The 12862-nt window shown below is 56.1% G+C and overlaps 1 protein-coding gene across 1 annotated transcript; it reads right to left on the minus strand.

Moving 5' to 3' along the window:
• Positions 1–63: 63 nt before the first annotated feature.
• TEKT3 (tektin 3) lies at positions 64–11933 on the minus strand. Its single transcript, XM_021539056.3, has 7 exons — positions 10964–11933; positions 10368–10451; positions 8953–9023; positions 8493–8636; positions 7060–7282; positions 6435–6589; positions 64–5224 (listed from the first exon to the last, which is right to left on the minus strand). Exons 1-7 carry the CDS (start codon positions 11537–11539, stop codon positions 4993–4995), a joined length of 1485 nt encoding a protein of 494 aa, XP_021394731.1. The 5' UTR covers positions 11540–11933; the 3' UTR covers positions 64–4992.
• Between the last annotated feature and the right edge of the window lie 929 nt (positions 11934–12862).

The following is a 12862-nucleotide window of genomic DNA, read 5'->3' on the forward strand; positions in this document are numbered from 1 at the left end:
GGTGGGCTTTCAGATCCTTTTCAACTCAACCCATTCTGGGATTCTGTGACTCAGGTGCTCGGGAAGGAAGGGGTGGCTGCGCTGCCGCCCTCGCTCATTCCTCGAGCACAGCCAGTCTGTTCAAACAAGCCCCACACGCAGAGTGCACCCCCCAGCTCCCAAATAATGCCACCAGGAGACCTGCACTCTCCTGAGCATTAACACCAGTCCCCATCGCCTGCCCTCTCCCCACCAGCTCCAGACGCGTCCCGCATTGTTGCACAAACGAGGGAATTCGGCACGCAGCCACCGGGACTGTAAATCTTGGGAGAAGGGAGCTGGGGAAGCGTGCTTGGCTCCTCTCTCCTGGCAAGCAGAGGCGTGTTCCTGCAGCACGGGCTCCTCACACTCACGGAAGGGGTCCCGGTACAAGCGTCAGCGAGCGGGAGCGGAGCTCCGAGCGCCCGGGAGGGTCGGGGCAGAGAGGCTGAAACGAGATTCCAAAGGACGCAATTTCCCTTCCCCTCCAAAAATCCCACCAATTCCTCTGCTGCTGCCGTCCCTGTGCACCCTGTGACCCTGTCAGTGCCATCCGGGGGGCTGGAACGTCTGTGCCACCACCAACATTGCTGGCTAGCGGGGCTGGTGGGGGCTGGCCCCCCTCGGGCCGGTGCCGGGAGGAGCCCCCGCGCTCGGGGCTGAGCGAGAAAGGTCTTGGAAAGGTCTTGTCCCATCCAGGCTCTGGTGGAGACGTTCTCTGACCCGGGTTTGCGGGTCTGAGATCCCGGACAGAGCATCAGCCTGTTCCCGCAGCAGAGCGGGACGCACGGCCGGGAAGGCACCGGGGCCGGCGGTCACAGAGAGCTCCCGAGCTCCTCCAGAGCGGGACAGCAAACCCGCCCAGCTCCGCTCCTGACAACGTGCCAAAAGTGCGGTGACAGAGCTCCGGGGCTGGGGCAGCGCTCCTCTCCACACCTTCCACCAGCCAGAGGTGCTGGAGGGAGCCTGTCCAGGGAGGAGAGCAGGCGTTCTCAAATGACCGTGCCACCAGGGAAAGGAGAGCAAGATATGGTTTGGCTGCACTTCGTGCAAGATCAATAGTGCTCCCTCAAAGAACACACATGCAGATGTATAAATATATATAGATATATATGTAAATATATAAATACATTTACACCGGTGGAATGGGTATTGGAAAAAAATATTTCCACCAGAAAAAACATAAAGCGAGACTTTATATTCAGCAGTTTTCAATAACAAAAGGTCTAATGTATCTTGGAGGCACTGACTTATTTTTCCTGATTTGTTTTCTACCAATTCAAGAAGAATTTATAAAATACTTTAGTCCTTTCTGCATTCATGCCCCCAAACCAACTTCATCCAAGTTTTTGCTTTCCACTCCAAGCCAGTGAAGCACTGATAGAGCCAGGCTGAAATCACTGGAGAAAATCCCACCGACTTCAAGGAAACCAACATTTATTTACCCACTGACACCAAAACCCTCAAAAACTCAGCTGAGCTGCGCAGCTGGACTGGGAACAGCCTCGGAAACTTTCTGAGCTGCTGGTTCATGCTCCTCTCCTGCCAGCACCGAACAGACCCTGCAGAGGACACAGGTCTAAAGCAGCTTCGGGCCACACGTCTGCCCAAACTGCAGAGTTGTACACCTCTGGCTCCAGCGGTGCCAGGTGTGGCCTCTTTTCCTGTCCCCTGCAGGGTCCCCAGAGTGGCCACAGCTGCCCTGGGGATGCCCCGTGCCCCGCGGATCCCCGCGGATCCCTGCCAGGGACACGGCGGGTGCCGCACGAGCCCCAAGAGCAGCTCCATCAAGAGCACGTGAAGCAAATCTGCCGGGGGATACTCAACCCAAGGACGGCCCTGCCGGCTCAGGAAGTCCTTGGGATGCCAATTGCTGGGAGCTGGGAAAGTGGACTGGGAGGATCTCACAGATCCCTGCTGCCTTCTGGTGCTTTTATCTCAGCATCTCCCGTTGGCTCTGGCAGAGGCTGCACCAGAGGCTGCACTTTGGTCTGAGTCAGCATTTCTGTGATCCTACACTGCCCAAACTTTCCTTTTGCATTTTGCCAAAGTTTTCTCCCTTTTTTTCCATAATAGCAATGAGATTGGGGTTGGGTTTTTTTCCCGACTGCTGATGCTGTTTGGGGAATTCTCTCTCCCTTGAGCACAATTATCTGCACTAGTTATGCAATACATTGTTAACATGGGTTTTGGCAAACTTTGATTTCATCCAAATTCATATCAGAACCTTCCAGGACACTCAATGATTTTTGTTTTCTTAAACAACAAAACCTCTTTTCTGAGAAGTTTCTTGCCTAGCCCTGCCTGGAGTGTTCACCTGGACCCTGGGCAGACACAAATCAACAGTGTCCTGGGTTTATTTATTTATTGTCTCTCCTCCAGTCAGTAAACAATTAATTTACACACCTGGCTCTGCAGCAGTGATGCAAATGGAATGATGCAGGAGGGTGGGAACATGGTTGTAAGATGCAAAGGAATTTCCACAGGGTAACTTTCTCAGCAACTTGGCTGATAGAGGCAGCAATAAACCAGCAATAAATAGCAATAAAAGCAGACGCGTCGTTCTCGTGGAGAAAGGAGCCATCCCCTCAGTCCAGAAAGGCAGATGATGCGCCTGGGCTGTGATGTAGAAATGATCTCTGAAAGGAAATCATTTAATGGCACAGCAGCAAAGGCATCTCAGCCATCAGCAGGAGGAGGCAGGGCTGTTGTTTCATCTCCCAGCACATCAAAGGCTGCTCAAATCCCAAAGCCAGCCCTGCAGGGATTAAATGGAGCAGCTTCACTCAGCAGCAGCTCTGTCATGGAAAGCAAACCCCGCCCTGTGCAGGAGAGCGGCCACGAGCCTGGTGCTCACTGGAACTGCACCCAGAGGTCCCTGGAGCCCCGTGGGACAGAGCCTGGGGCAGGGCAGCTCCCCTGGGGAGAAGGAGGAGGACTCACACTGAGGGATGCCCTGATCGAAGTGTCTGCGGGGTTGGGGGGTATCAGCTGCCAGAAGGAGTAACATCAGTACTGTCAATTTATGGAAAACTGGCGTGGAGAGAACGAAACCCCAGAGGGACCTGGGAATTCTCTAACGTCTGGGAAATGGCTGCAGGAAAGTGGAAAGTATTTGTGAAAGAAATTAGAGGAGCTGAAGCTGAAATTCCTCTGGTCATGGCTCAGACAGAGGAAAGAAGCTCTCTGGCAGTGCTGTGGAAAGAGCACCGAGAGGCCAGGACAGCAAAAGAAAATGGGGTCGGGTAATTGCAGCACCACATAAATGCTGGCAGTTAGGAGAAAGCCCTAAAGGAGCTGGCCAGTGGGAAAGATCAGTGTCTGGGGAGCTCTGGAAGCAAAACTGGAGAAAAGTAGAGACTGATCCTGGTGTGCCCTCACTGTAAAACAGAGCCCAGATATTTTTGACATGACTCAAATGAAAGGTGGAAGTGAAGCAAAGGCAAAGCTGGTGCCAGGACTTGCTCCTGGTACTCAAAGGCTGGAGCCTTTCAGGAAAAGGCTGTGGGTGCCCCTGCTGCCCCACGCCCACCTGGGGACAGACTCCTGGCGCCCAAAACCTGGCAGCTGTGTCTGAGAACATCTGGAGTGGGCCTGCAGACAAGGGCACCAGCGGCTGGGGGGCTTCAGGAAAGGAGCAGAGGCAGAGAACAGCACAGAGAAGCCCAAGGCCAGTGAGGTGCTGACAAAAACTGAGTTCAGCTGCCCCTGGCTCCCCTGGGAGGCAGGGAAGTGAAGGGGAAGGTGAGACAGCTGGGCAGTTTCTCCTGCTCTCAGCTCTCTCTTTCCTTTGGGAAGGGTGGCTGCTGCCTCCGACGGACTCTGGCCCCAGGACACACACAGCGTAGAGGAAATCTATTTTTAGTGCTAGTAAAGAAAAAAAAAAGGTTAGAAAGACAATTGCTTCCTGTTTAGGGCTGGTGCTGGCAGGGAGATCCTGCCGGGACCTGAGGCCAGGCGGGCAGAGGGTCTGTGGGCGAGGAGGAGCGTGGCAGACAAGGGAAGTGCCCCAGCTCCTGCCAGCTCCAGGGCTGCTGCTCCTGCCCGGGCTCCCGAGGGAGGGACGGACTCAGCTTCTGCCTCCTGGCATTCCTGGGCTTTAGGCTGAGCTCAGCAGCTGAGGTTAAAGGACTCAAGAGTTGTGGTAGCCTAAGGAGAGAAACTGCAATGTGACTTTCACACTGAGCCTCAGATTCATTGAAGACTTATTCCTCTGAAATTCCTCTGAAGAGTCCAATACTTGGTAAAACCAGGACTTAGGGCAGGAGAGAGGCTCCGTGCAGCCAGAGGGGTTTAAACAGCGATTAATCTCCTTATCTGCAAAGTGCTTTTGTGCTCCCACCAACAAACTACACCGGAGGTTAAACAGGAACCCAAAATTAAAGCCACAGCATTTTCTTCAATGAACTTTCTCCAAGTCAAATCTGCTTCCTCTTTTTAAGACCCCAGCAGCGACATTTTTGATGGCATTTAACATTTTTCAAAAGCAAGACAATCATCATTAGAAATCAGCTTAAAATGCACATTTTTCTATTTTAGGAACAGCACAAGCTGCAACTCTTTCCGGGACAGTTTGTGTTTCTTCTGCTGCAACATTAAAAATCCATCCTGGATGTCAGCAGCTCATTATTCTGACAAGTGGCTTTACTTCCCCTTGTGCCTTTTCCACATCACACACACTCAAAAGGAGGAAGACGCGAGAGTTTTTCTCCTGAAAACCCAGCTTGGAAGGGTAGGGATGGATCCCCGTGGGTGGACTTGGTGACATACAGGATATTTTCAGCTCCTTCCTGGCACACAGCGAAAGAGAAAATACAAAGGCAAAGAATCATCCTGGTAACCCAACAAACAAAACGCTCATTTAATTTTTGCCCGGGGTTTACGGCAGGAAATGAACTCCTAACGGTTTTGTGAAATTGCAACCGTGTATTTGCAAAGAAGCGGGGGAAGGTGGGGACGCATCCTGCGCGGCGCTCAGGTGAGTCCTGCTGAGACGTAGCCCAGGATCTGCACGGTGCTGGGGTAGCTCTTGCGCATGCCCATGCAGCGCTCCTGGTCGATGAACAGCGAGTTGCTCTTGACCACCAGGTCGTGCTCCAGGACCCCCTTGGAGCGCACCAGCATCTGCAGCATGTCCTCGGAGGCGCGCAGGCACTGGTGCAGGTTCCGCAGCGTCTCGTTGATCTCGTTGACCTCTTGGACAAGGCTGGAAAAGAGCGGGACCCCGTCAGAACCACCCCCGTGGGGTGCTGTCCACCCAGATGGGCTCTCTGGGCACGGGGTTTGCCCACACCCCATGCCCTGCCACGGGAGAGCCAAGGCAGAGTCCCTCCCGACCTCCATGGGGAGGAATGGAGCTTTGTTCCAAAGCTCTGGATGTGCTCAGCCACGTGTGCCAGAGCAGCTCATGCCACCAGGAACAGGGACGAGCAGCCGTGGCTTCCTCTTTCAGTTTGGGTTTGTGGCTTTCTTGGTTCACCCTCCTGCACCTTCCCGTGCAGGGGTCTCCCGCACAGGAGACACACACAGCAGGACAGGACACTGGGAGAGGCTAAAAGGGAACGTGGAGCAAGTGGAGGATGGAAAACCAGTGGTGTGTGAGATGCTCAACCAGTTCTGGGGCTGGCTTTAAATGATTTTGAAAAGGGAACTGTACTCCGAGGGCTCCCAGGAGGAGCTGTGAGCTTTGGGTGCCTCCCAGGGCTGCTGCTGGGCACTCCCTGTCCCAAAGCCCTTGAAAGGATTCCCAGTGTGCCCAGTGAGGGGAGGACAGCTCCACATGTGCACCCTTCTTTGGGGGTACCCAAAAGGAAGTGGCTCAGTGCTCTCAGTCTCAGCCTGTCAGAGAGTAAAATCACGGAATCATAGACCAGAATCCCAAAGTGGTTTGGGTTGGAAAGGACCTGAAAGCCCACCCAGAGCCACCCCTGCCACGGCAGGAACACCTCCCGCTGTCCCAGGCTGCTCCAACCCCAGTGTCCAGCCTGGCCTTGGGCACTGCCAGGGATCCAGGGGCAGCCACAGCTGCCCTGGGCACCTGTGCCAAGGCTGCCCACCCTCACAGAGAGGAATTCCTTCCCAATATCCCATCCGTCCCTGCCATCTCTGAGTTTAAAGCCACTGCCCCTTGCCCTGTCACTCTCTGCCTGTATAAAAGTCCATCTCCCTCCTTTTTCTAAGCCCCCTTAGGGGACTGGAGGGCCACAGGACAGAGAGCAAGAGGCTCATCCTCCAAAACTGAGCACATGCAGCCACCTGGATGAGGCAGGGGAGAGGATGGCACCCGAGGGCTGGGACACCTGCTCAGTGCTTTAGATTCAAGCAGGGCACTTATGGAAAGAATATTTTGGGAAAAAGCCATTCTGTCTTGCAGAGAGGCTCCTGAGTGCCCCCCGGGCCCTGCAGCCCGGCCTCACCGGATCTGGGCGGCGTCCCGGCACAGCTCCACGTTGGGTCTCCTCGTGCGCTCATCCAGCCGGGTCTGAGCCACCTTCAGCTGAACCTCCTTGTCCCTTATGGTCTTCTGGATGACTTGGATCTTGGTCTCCAGCTGGAAGATTTCCTGCCGTGTCTGGGGTGAAACAAACACAGGAACCAATGAAAAGATATCTTCTCAAGTGATCACATCATTCCCTTCTCTCCTGCTTGTGCAGGAAAAACCCAAGTTCAATAAACAGCCCCTGGGCTCAGGCCACATCAAGGCACAGATCCAGATGAGTTTTCAGGGAAAATCTCTTTGCTCTTGCTGCCACATCAGAGGAGAGTTAGGAGCAGAGGAGGTTTAGGAGCGGTGATGGATCTGTTGAATTACCAGCTTCCCAAAATTGCTGCTTGCAAGAATGGATCATCCATCAGCTGACAGGGAAAGGTTTAATGGCTCCTTATTTAAGGACGTGCCATCAGCCCCTGGTGCTGCAGATTCGTGGGGCTGAGCCCTTCCCAGGAGTCCCACAGGTCTGAGCCTGGTCCCATCACTGCTCTCCCCCTGCCACGCCTGGCACCGGGAGCCGCGTCCATCCCCGGCGAGGCCGGGGCCGGTACCTTGGCCAGGTGCGTCTGGATCTTGCTCTTGGCGTTGGCAGTCTCGGTGATGCGGCTGCTGAAGGCGTCGTTGACCTTGCTGAACTGGCGCCACATCTCGTCGGCCGTGCCCATCAGGAGGCTCTCGGTGCTGGCCCGCAGCTTGGCCGAGGCCGCGCGCGCGCTCTGCGAGCGGAAGATGTTGTTGTCCGTGAACCTGGCCCACGTCTCCGGCACCGAGACCCTGCGGGGAGAGCACAGCCCTTGGCACGGCCGCGCTGCCGAGCCCTCGGCAGCGGGGCGAGGAGATCTCTGCTCCCAAAAGGACTGGAACTGAAACATCTGGGTGGAACTGAAACATCTGGGCCCCGCTGGCTTGATGATATTTACCAAATGAGGGCCTGTTCACCAAGACAACTTGTGAAAGCTCAGACAAACAAAAGATTCTCCCATAAAAAAGAGATTCCAGTCGGAGCTCCTATTTACACCTTGGAGGCACTGAGTGTCGAGGAATCCCCAGCCTCAGAGGGCACACAGATCACAGTTCACTCAATTCCTTTTGCTCACAGCCCTTCTCAGTCTCCCACTAAACCCAACGAGCTTTAGATCCCACTCCACTCCCTGTCTGTGCATTTGGGATGAAGTTCCTGCCTGTGCAGTAGTCCAGAACAAGGTCAACAAAAGACTTAAATACCACATAAGCTCCATTTAAAACCTGCTGATTCTCGGCACATTTTACCCCCCTCTGAATTTCAGCCTCGGTCCTTTGCAATCCGTTTGCCTGTCTGAATATGTCTGAGCTCTACTGTGAATAATTATTTAAACTACTAGAAAAATTGTCTCAATCTGTGCCTCTACATAAACTTTATGGGTTTCTGTGGGCAGATTTATTCTCTCAGCCCTTTGCCACTTGGGCATCTCTCTGTGAGTGCTGGGTTTGGTCACTGTTCATTTACTGCCAAGCCAAAGCTGAATTCCTGGCACCCAAAAGCAGCGGAACCTCGTCCCAGGACCACACTCTTATTTCTTGATTTTCTGGGTCATTTCAGCTCCCTGCCAGGCCCTCTCCATAGAGGGGTGAGCCCCAGACATTCCATCAGTGAGGAGCACTCAGGCAAGCACTGAGACATCTTTGAAAATATGCATGAACTTAACGAGCTGTGCAGAGCTGCTGGGCTGAATTCGTTTGCAGGCTGAGCTCTGAGCCCAGATCTAATGTTTAATTAGGTCAGGCTCGCTCTTGCCCGCCGGGTATTCGGCATCCAGCTGAGAGCAGAGGGCTCTTCACCCCAGAGAGCCCAGAGGGAAAGCACCCCTCGGAGGTGGGTGCCTCCAGGAGGGATGGATGTGCCTCCAGGAGGGCTGGAAGTGTCTCCAGGAGGGATGGAAGTGTCTCCAGGAGGGCTGGGCAATCCCAGCTCCCTGCTCTGTGCCTGCCGGCCCGCAGTGCTCACGTGGCATCGATCCTCTCCACGCCCTTGAAGAAGTGGATGCCTCTGGAGGAGTTCTTCAGCTGGTAGCACTTGCTGTCGATGTGGTGGCCCATCTGCTTGTCAGCCAGGTCCTTCTCCAGCTCCTGCCGGGCCTCCTTGTTGCACCTGGAATGTGAGAGCAGCAGCCTCAGTTGGGATGGAGGGTGGGAGGTTCTGTGCCCCCCTCACCCCTCTGTGCCCCAGAGCATCCCTGCCTGCCTTGCAGGGTGGGAGGTTCTGTGCCCCCCTCACCCCTCTGTGCCCCGGAGCATCCCTGCCTGCCTTGCAGGGTGGGAGGTTCTGTGCCCCCCTCACCCCTCTGTGCCCCGCAGCATCCCTGCCTGCCTTGCACAGAGCCTGGGGGTTTGAACCCGCAGGGATCTCCGGGGGCACAGCTGCAAATGCACTCCAGCCCTGCAGCAGGGCCCCCAGCCCTCCTTACATGATCTGGGCATTCACCGTGTCCAGGCACTGCTGCAGCCTCTCCCGGCAGGACCTGATGATCTTGATTTCCTGGGCACAGGCAGAACCAACCCATCAGCATCGGTGCTCAGACACCCTGGGCACTGCTGCCCTGGGGGCACACAGCAGGAATTCCCTTTCCCCCACAGCAAACAGGGCAGGAGGGGACCCCAGCCCAGGGCACAACCTGTGCAGCTGAGCCAGCCAGGGCCAGGGAGGGGCCAGGAGGGGCTGTGACCATGGCCAGGGAGGGGACAGGAGGGGACTGTGGCCATGGCCAGAGCCTGGGAGGGGACAGGAGGGGCTGTGGCCATGGCCAGGGAAGGGACAGGAGGGGCTGTGGCCATGGCCAGGGCCTCTGGAATCACTTTCAGGGTGGGTTCCCAAGTTTTTTCCTCTTGACATCAATGGCCAGGGCTGCTCTCCATTACAAGGAGACAGGGCTGCATCCTGACCCGACAGGAACGGGCACAGTGCTGCCCTGGGCCAGCAGTGCCACACATCCCCATCCTCAATCCCAGGGCATTTTCCTCCCCACAAGAAATCCCATCCATATGGACAAGAGGACTTTGGTGTGAACCTGGAGTCAGCTCTAGGCAGGGTTCAGCCCCCCTAAAAACCAAATGCCATTATGGAGATACCAGCTCTGATAATTTTCCTAAACCCTCATGACCTTTAAACTAATTTTTTAAATTTTCAGGGCCTCACTCACAACAAAATATCTTCTAAGAGAGCAGTGGCTTCACAGGCCCACAGGCTGCAATTTCCTTCCCAGTTTTGTGAGGCTTTTGCAGTGATTATATTTCGCTGTACCCTGCATTAGGATCCCATTTGCTGTGCCATATTTGCTTTTAGTTCATGATTTAAAGCAGCTCAGATGAAGGCAGGCAGGAGTGCAGGTTTTTATGATTTCTATAAAATCCATTGCCTGAGCACACAGTGACAGTCCTGCTGCAGCACTCTGCCCTGAGCAAAGCAGAGCTGGGGAAGTGTAATTAATATCTTTCATTAGCCCAACGAACACAGCTGGGGAAAGCAGACAAGCAGTGGGACACAGCCTGCCCTCTCCATCTGCGTGTGTGAGACACAGAATGTGCTCCAGAGACAGCCAGGTCATACGGGCAGGGAGAGACCTGTGCAGGCAGGGCTCCCAAAGGCAGGACCACCTCACAGCTCCTGATGTGCCACACAAACCCAGCTCCTCTCCCGCTCTTCCTTCCTCTGCCAGGGACTCGCTGCTGGTGGGAACACCAGCCCCTGCCCTAGCAGCTTCGGCGCTGAAGAATTCGGCACCTCAGCAGCGCTGGGGAGCCAGCGAGGGAACGGGGCTGCCAGGCTTGCCAGGGGAGGAGAGGCAGCAACAGCTCTGCCACAGGACGCCTGCTGCCAACTCACTGTGACCAGCTGCTTCTCCACGTCGTCATTGACCAGGTCGATGCCCATCCTCTTCTCTCGGTTGAGCAAACACTTGTGAGCGACCTGGTGGGGACACGTGGTGGCATCAGCGCTGGCTGCAGCCACAGGGCTCCCTGCAGGGCCTGTGCCCATGCCAGGGAATGCAGGAAAAGAAAATGGAGGTGGGCACAGGATGGCAGCCTGGAAGAATCTGCCCGAGACAGCTGGGTTAGCTGGCAACAGCAGCCGAGTGCAAGATCCGCATGGAAGCAAAGGGAGCCCACGTGTCCCCAGGCCACCCCAGCGCAGGGACCCGTGTCAGGCTTGGTGTTGGCCTCCCAGAGCCTCGTAGTAAGGCATGGGCTTTGTGTTCCAAGCCAGGATTTTGGATAAGGAAATATCTGGTTAAACAAACACTGCAGTGATGTGCTCAGCATGTGCTGGAGGAGGATGCAGCAGATGCAGGGGGTTTGTTTATCACTGACTCAGCTAATGGGCTCTTCTTGGGAGCTTGCCAGCGTTACAGGGCTGAGATGGGCTTTATGAGAGGTTTGAGTGGCTGCAGATGTTTGGGCTGGGGGCTGCAGCGTCCCTACCTGGAAAGGGCCCTCGGTGTCGGCCAAGGCTCTCTCCAGCCGTTTCTGCATGTCCATCAGGGAGTTGTTCTCCCTGATCATGGCATCCAGCTCGATGCAGAGCTCAGACTTCCAGTAGTCTATGTCATTGATGCGCTCTCCCAGGTTCTTGGTGCTCTCCCCTTGGGTCCTCTTGGCCTGCTGGTACACGTCCTTGATGGTGCGGGTCAGGTCGGCGCGCAGGCGCTCTGCGTTGTGCCGCGTGGTCTCCGACTCCTTGTAGTTGGTCAAGTTGGACCTGTGCCAGTCATCCAGCGTGTGCCGGGTGAAGACACCGTTGGGTCTCTCGGAAATAAAAGGAACTATCCTGGTGGGGGGAAGCCCCGGGAAGTTTTCAGTGAGGGGAGACAAGGTGGGGTTGAGGGCAGCTGCTTTGTAGTAGGAGTTGGGCATCCATGGCATGCTGAAGCTCTCGGGGTGATAGGGGGTGCGGCTCTTGCAGCCGGCGGCCACGGTGCTGGTCGCTGGCAGGACCTTGGGAGGTGGTGGCCGAGGCTGGTTAAACTTGGCTTTCAGGGGATAGCCGTAGAGTTCCATCCTGGAATGCTGCTCGTGTGGGTCCTACACAAAGGGGGCAGAGGAAAACCTCGCTCAGAAAGTTCCTGTCCTTATGGCACCTCTTACAGCAACAGCCAGCTTGTGATGGGACCAGCCCAGGGCACCCACAGAGCCACAAATCTCCTGAATGTAAATCCCCTGACAGCACACCAGGCACTTGCATAGGGAGGGATTTGAGACCAACTCTGCTGTTGGTATCTTGTCTGAGGTCTTGAAATGAGAAGAGGAACAAATCATGGCTGCCTAGGAAGATGACAGACCTTATACCTTTGCTTTCCCTATTCCTTAATTCCTTATTTCCCATTATTCCTTCATTTTCCCTGTCAATCTAATGACCTCCCCTGGCAGGGTGGGCAGGCCTGGCACAGGTGCCCAGGGCAGCTGTGGCTGCCCCTGGATCCCTGGCAGTGCCCAGGCCAGGCTGGACAGGGCTGGAGCAGCCTGGGGCAGTGGGAGGTGTCCCTGCCATGGCAGGGGTGGTCCCTTCCCACCCAGGCCAGCGAGACTCATCCCTGGATCCAGCCTGGCCAAAGGCTTTGGGATGGGCAGCAGGACACTCACACCCCCAAATTCAGCACTAAAGCTCTCACGGGCGTGGCTGGCTCTGAGTCGCCTTGGCAGAAGCGAGGAGGAGACGTCTGTGCTGAGCTCCAGCAAAGCCCCTGCATGTGCTGCTCCCACAAAGCAGTCACCCCAGCCCTTTGTCCCTGCTGGGGACGGGCCACTGCCGTTCCCTGCCTCTGTGCCCCTCATCTACCCGGGGAGCAGCATTTGGAGAACAGGGATGCTTTCCCTGGCTCCCAGCCTGCAAAGAAATCCTTCCCCTTTAGACACTGACAGACACGTGTTTGAGGGAGAAAAGGCCTTGGGAATGGACTGGATGGCTTTTGCAGCATTTGCAGCTGAAAGGAACGTCCCTGCACGGCCCCTGGGGTAAGCCGTGGTGGGGTGGGAGCTGCCAGGGCACAGCCGGGGGGCGTTCGGGGCTGGGGACGGTCCCGGTACCGGCTGTGCACGGCTCCTCGCTGGGGCTCAGCTCCAGCTCCCCCTCGGCTGCGAGAGCGGGGCGAGCTCAGGGCTGGGGGCGCCCGGGGGGGCTGCTGCCCATCCCTGGCTGTGTGGTGGAGCTGGCACTGCCCAGCTCTGCCCAGCTCGCTGCGCCCGTCGCTATGGACGGGGGTTCCGTGCCACGGCCGCGTTCTGGGCTCTGTGACGCTGCCGGGCTCTGTGACCCGTCCTGCCCATTGACCCGCCCTGGAATGGGCACAGCAGTGCCTTCAGCCTGGAACAGGCACAGCGGGA

This window comes from Lonchura striata, chromosome 18, assembly GCF_050655825.1.
Source record: "Lonchura striata isolate lonStrDom1 chromosome 18, ASM5065582v1, whole genome shotgun sequence".
In the NCBI taxonomy this organism is placed as follows: domain Eukaryota; kingdom Metazoa; phylum Chordata; class Aves; order Passeriformes; family Estrildidae; genus Lonchura; species Lonchura striata.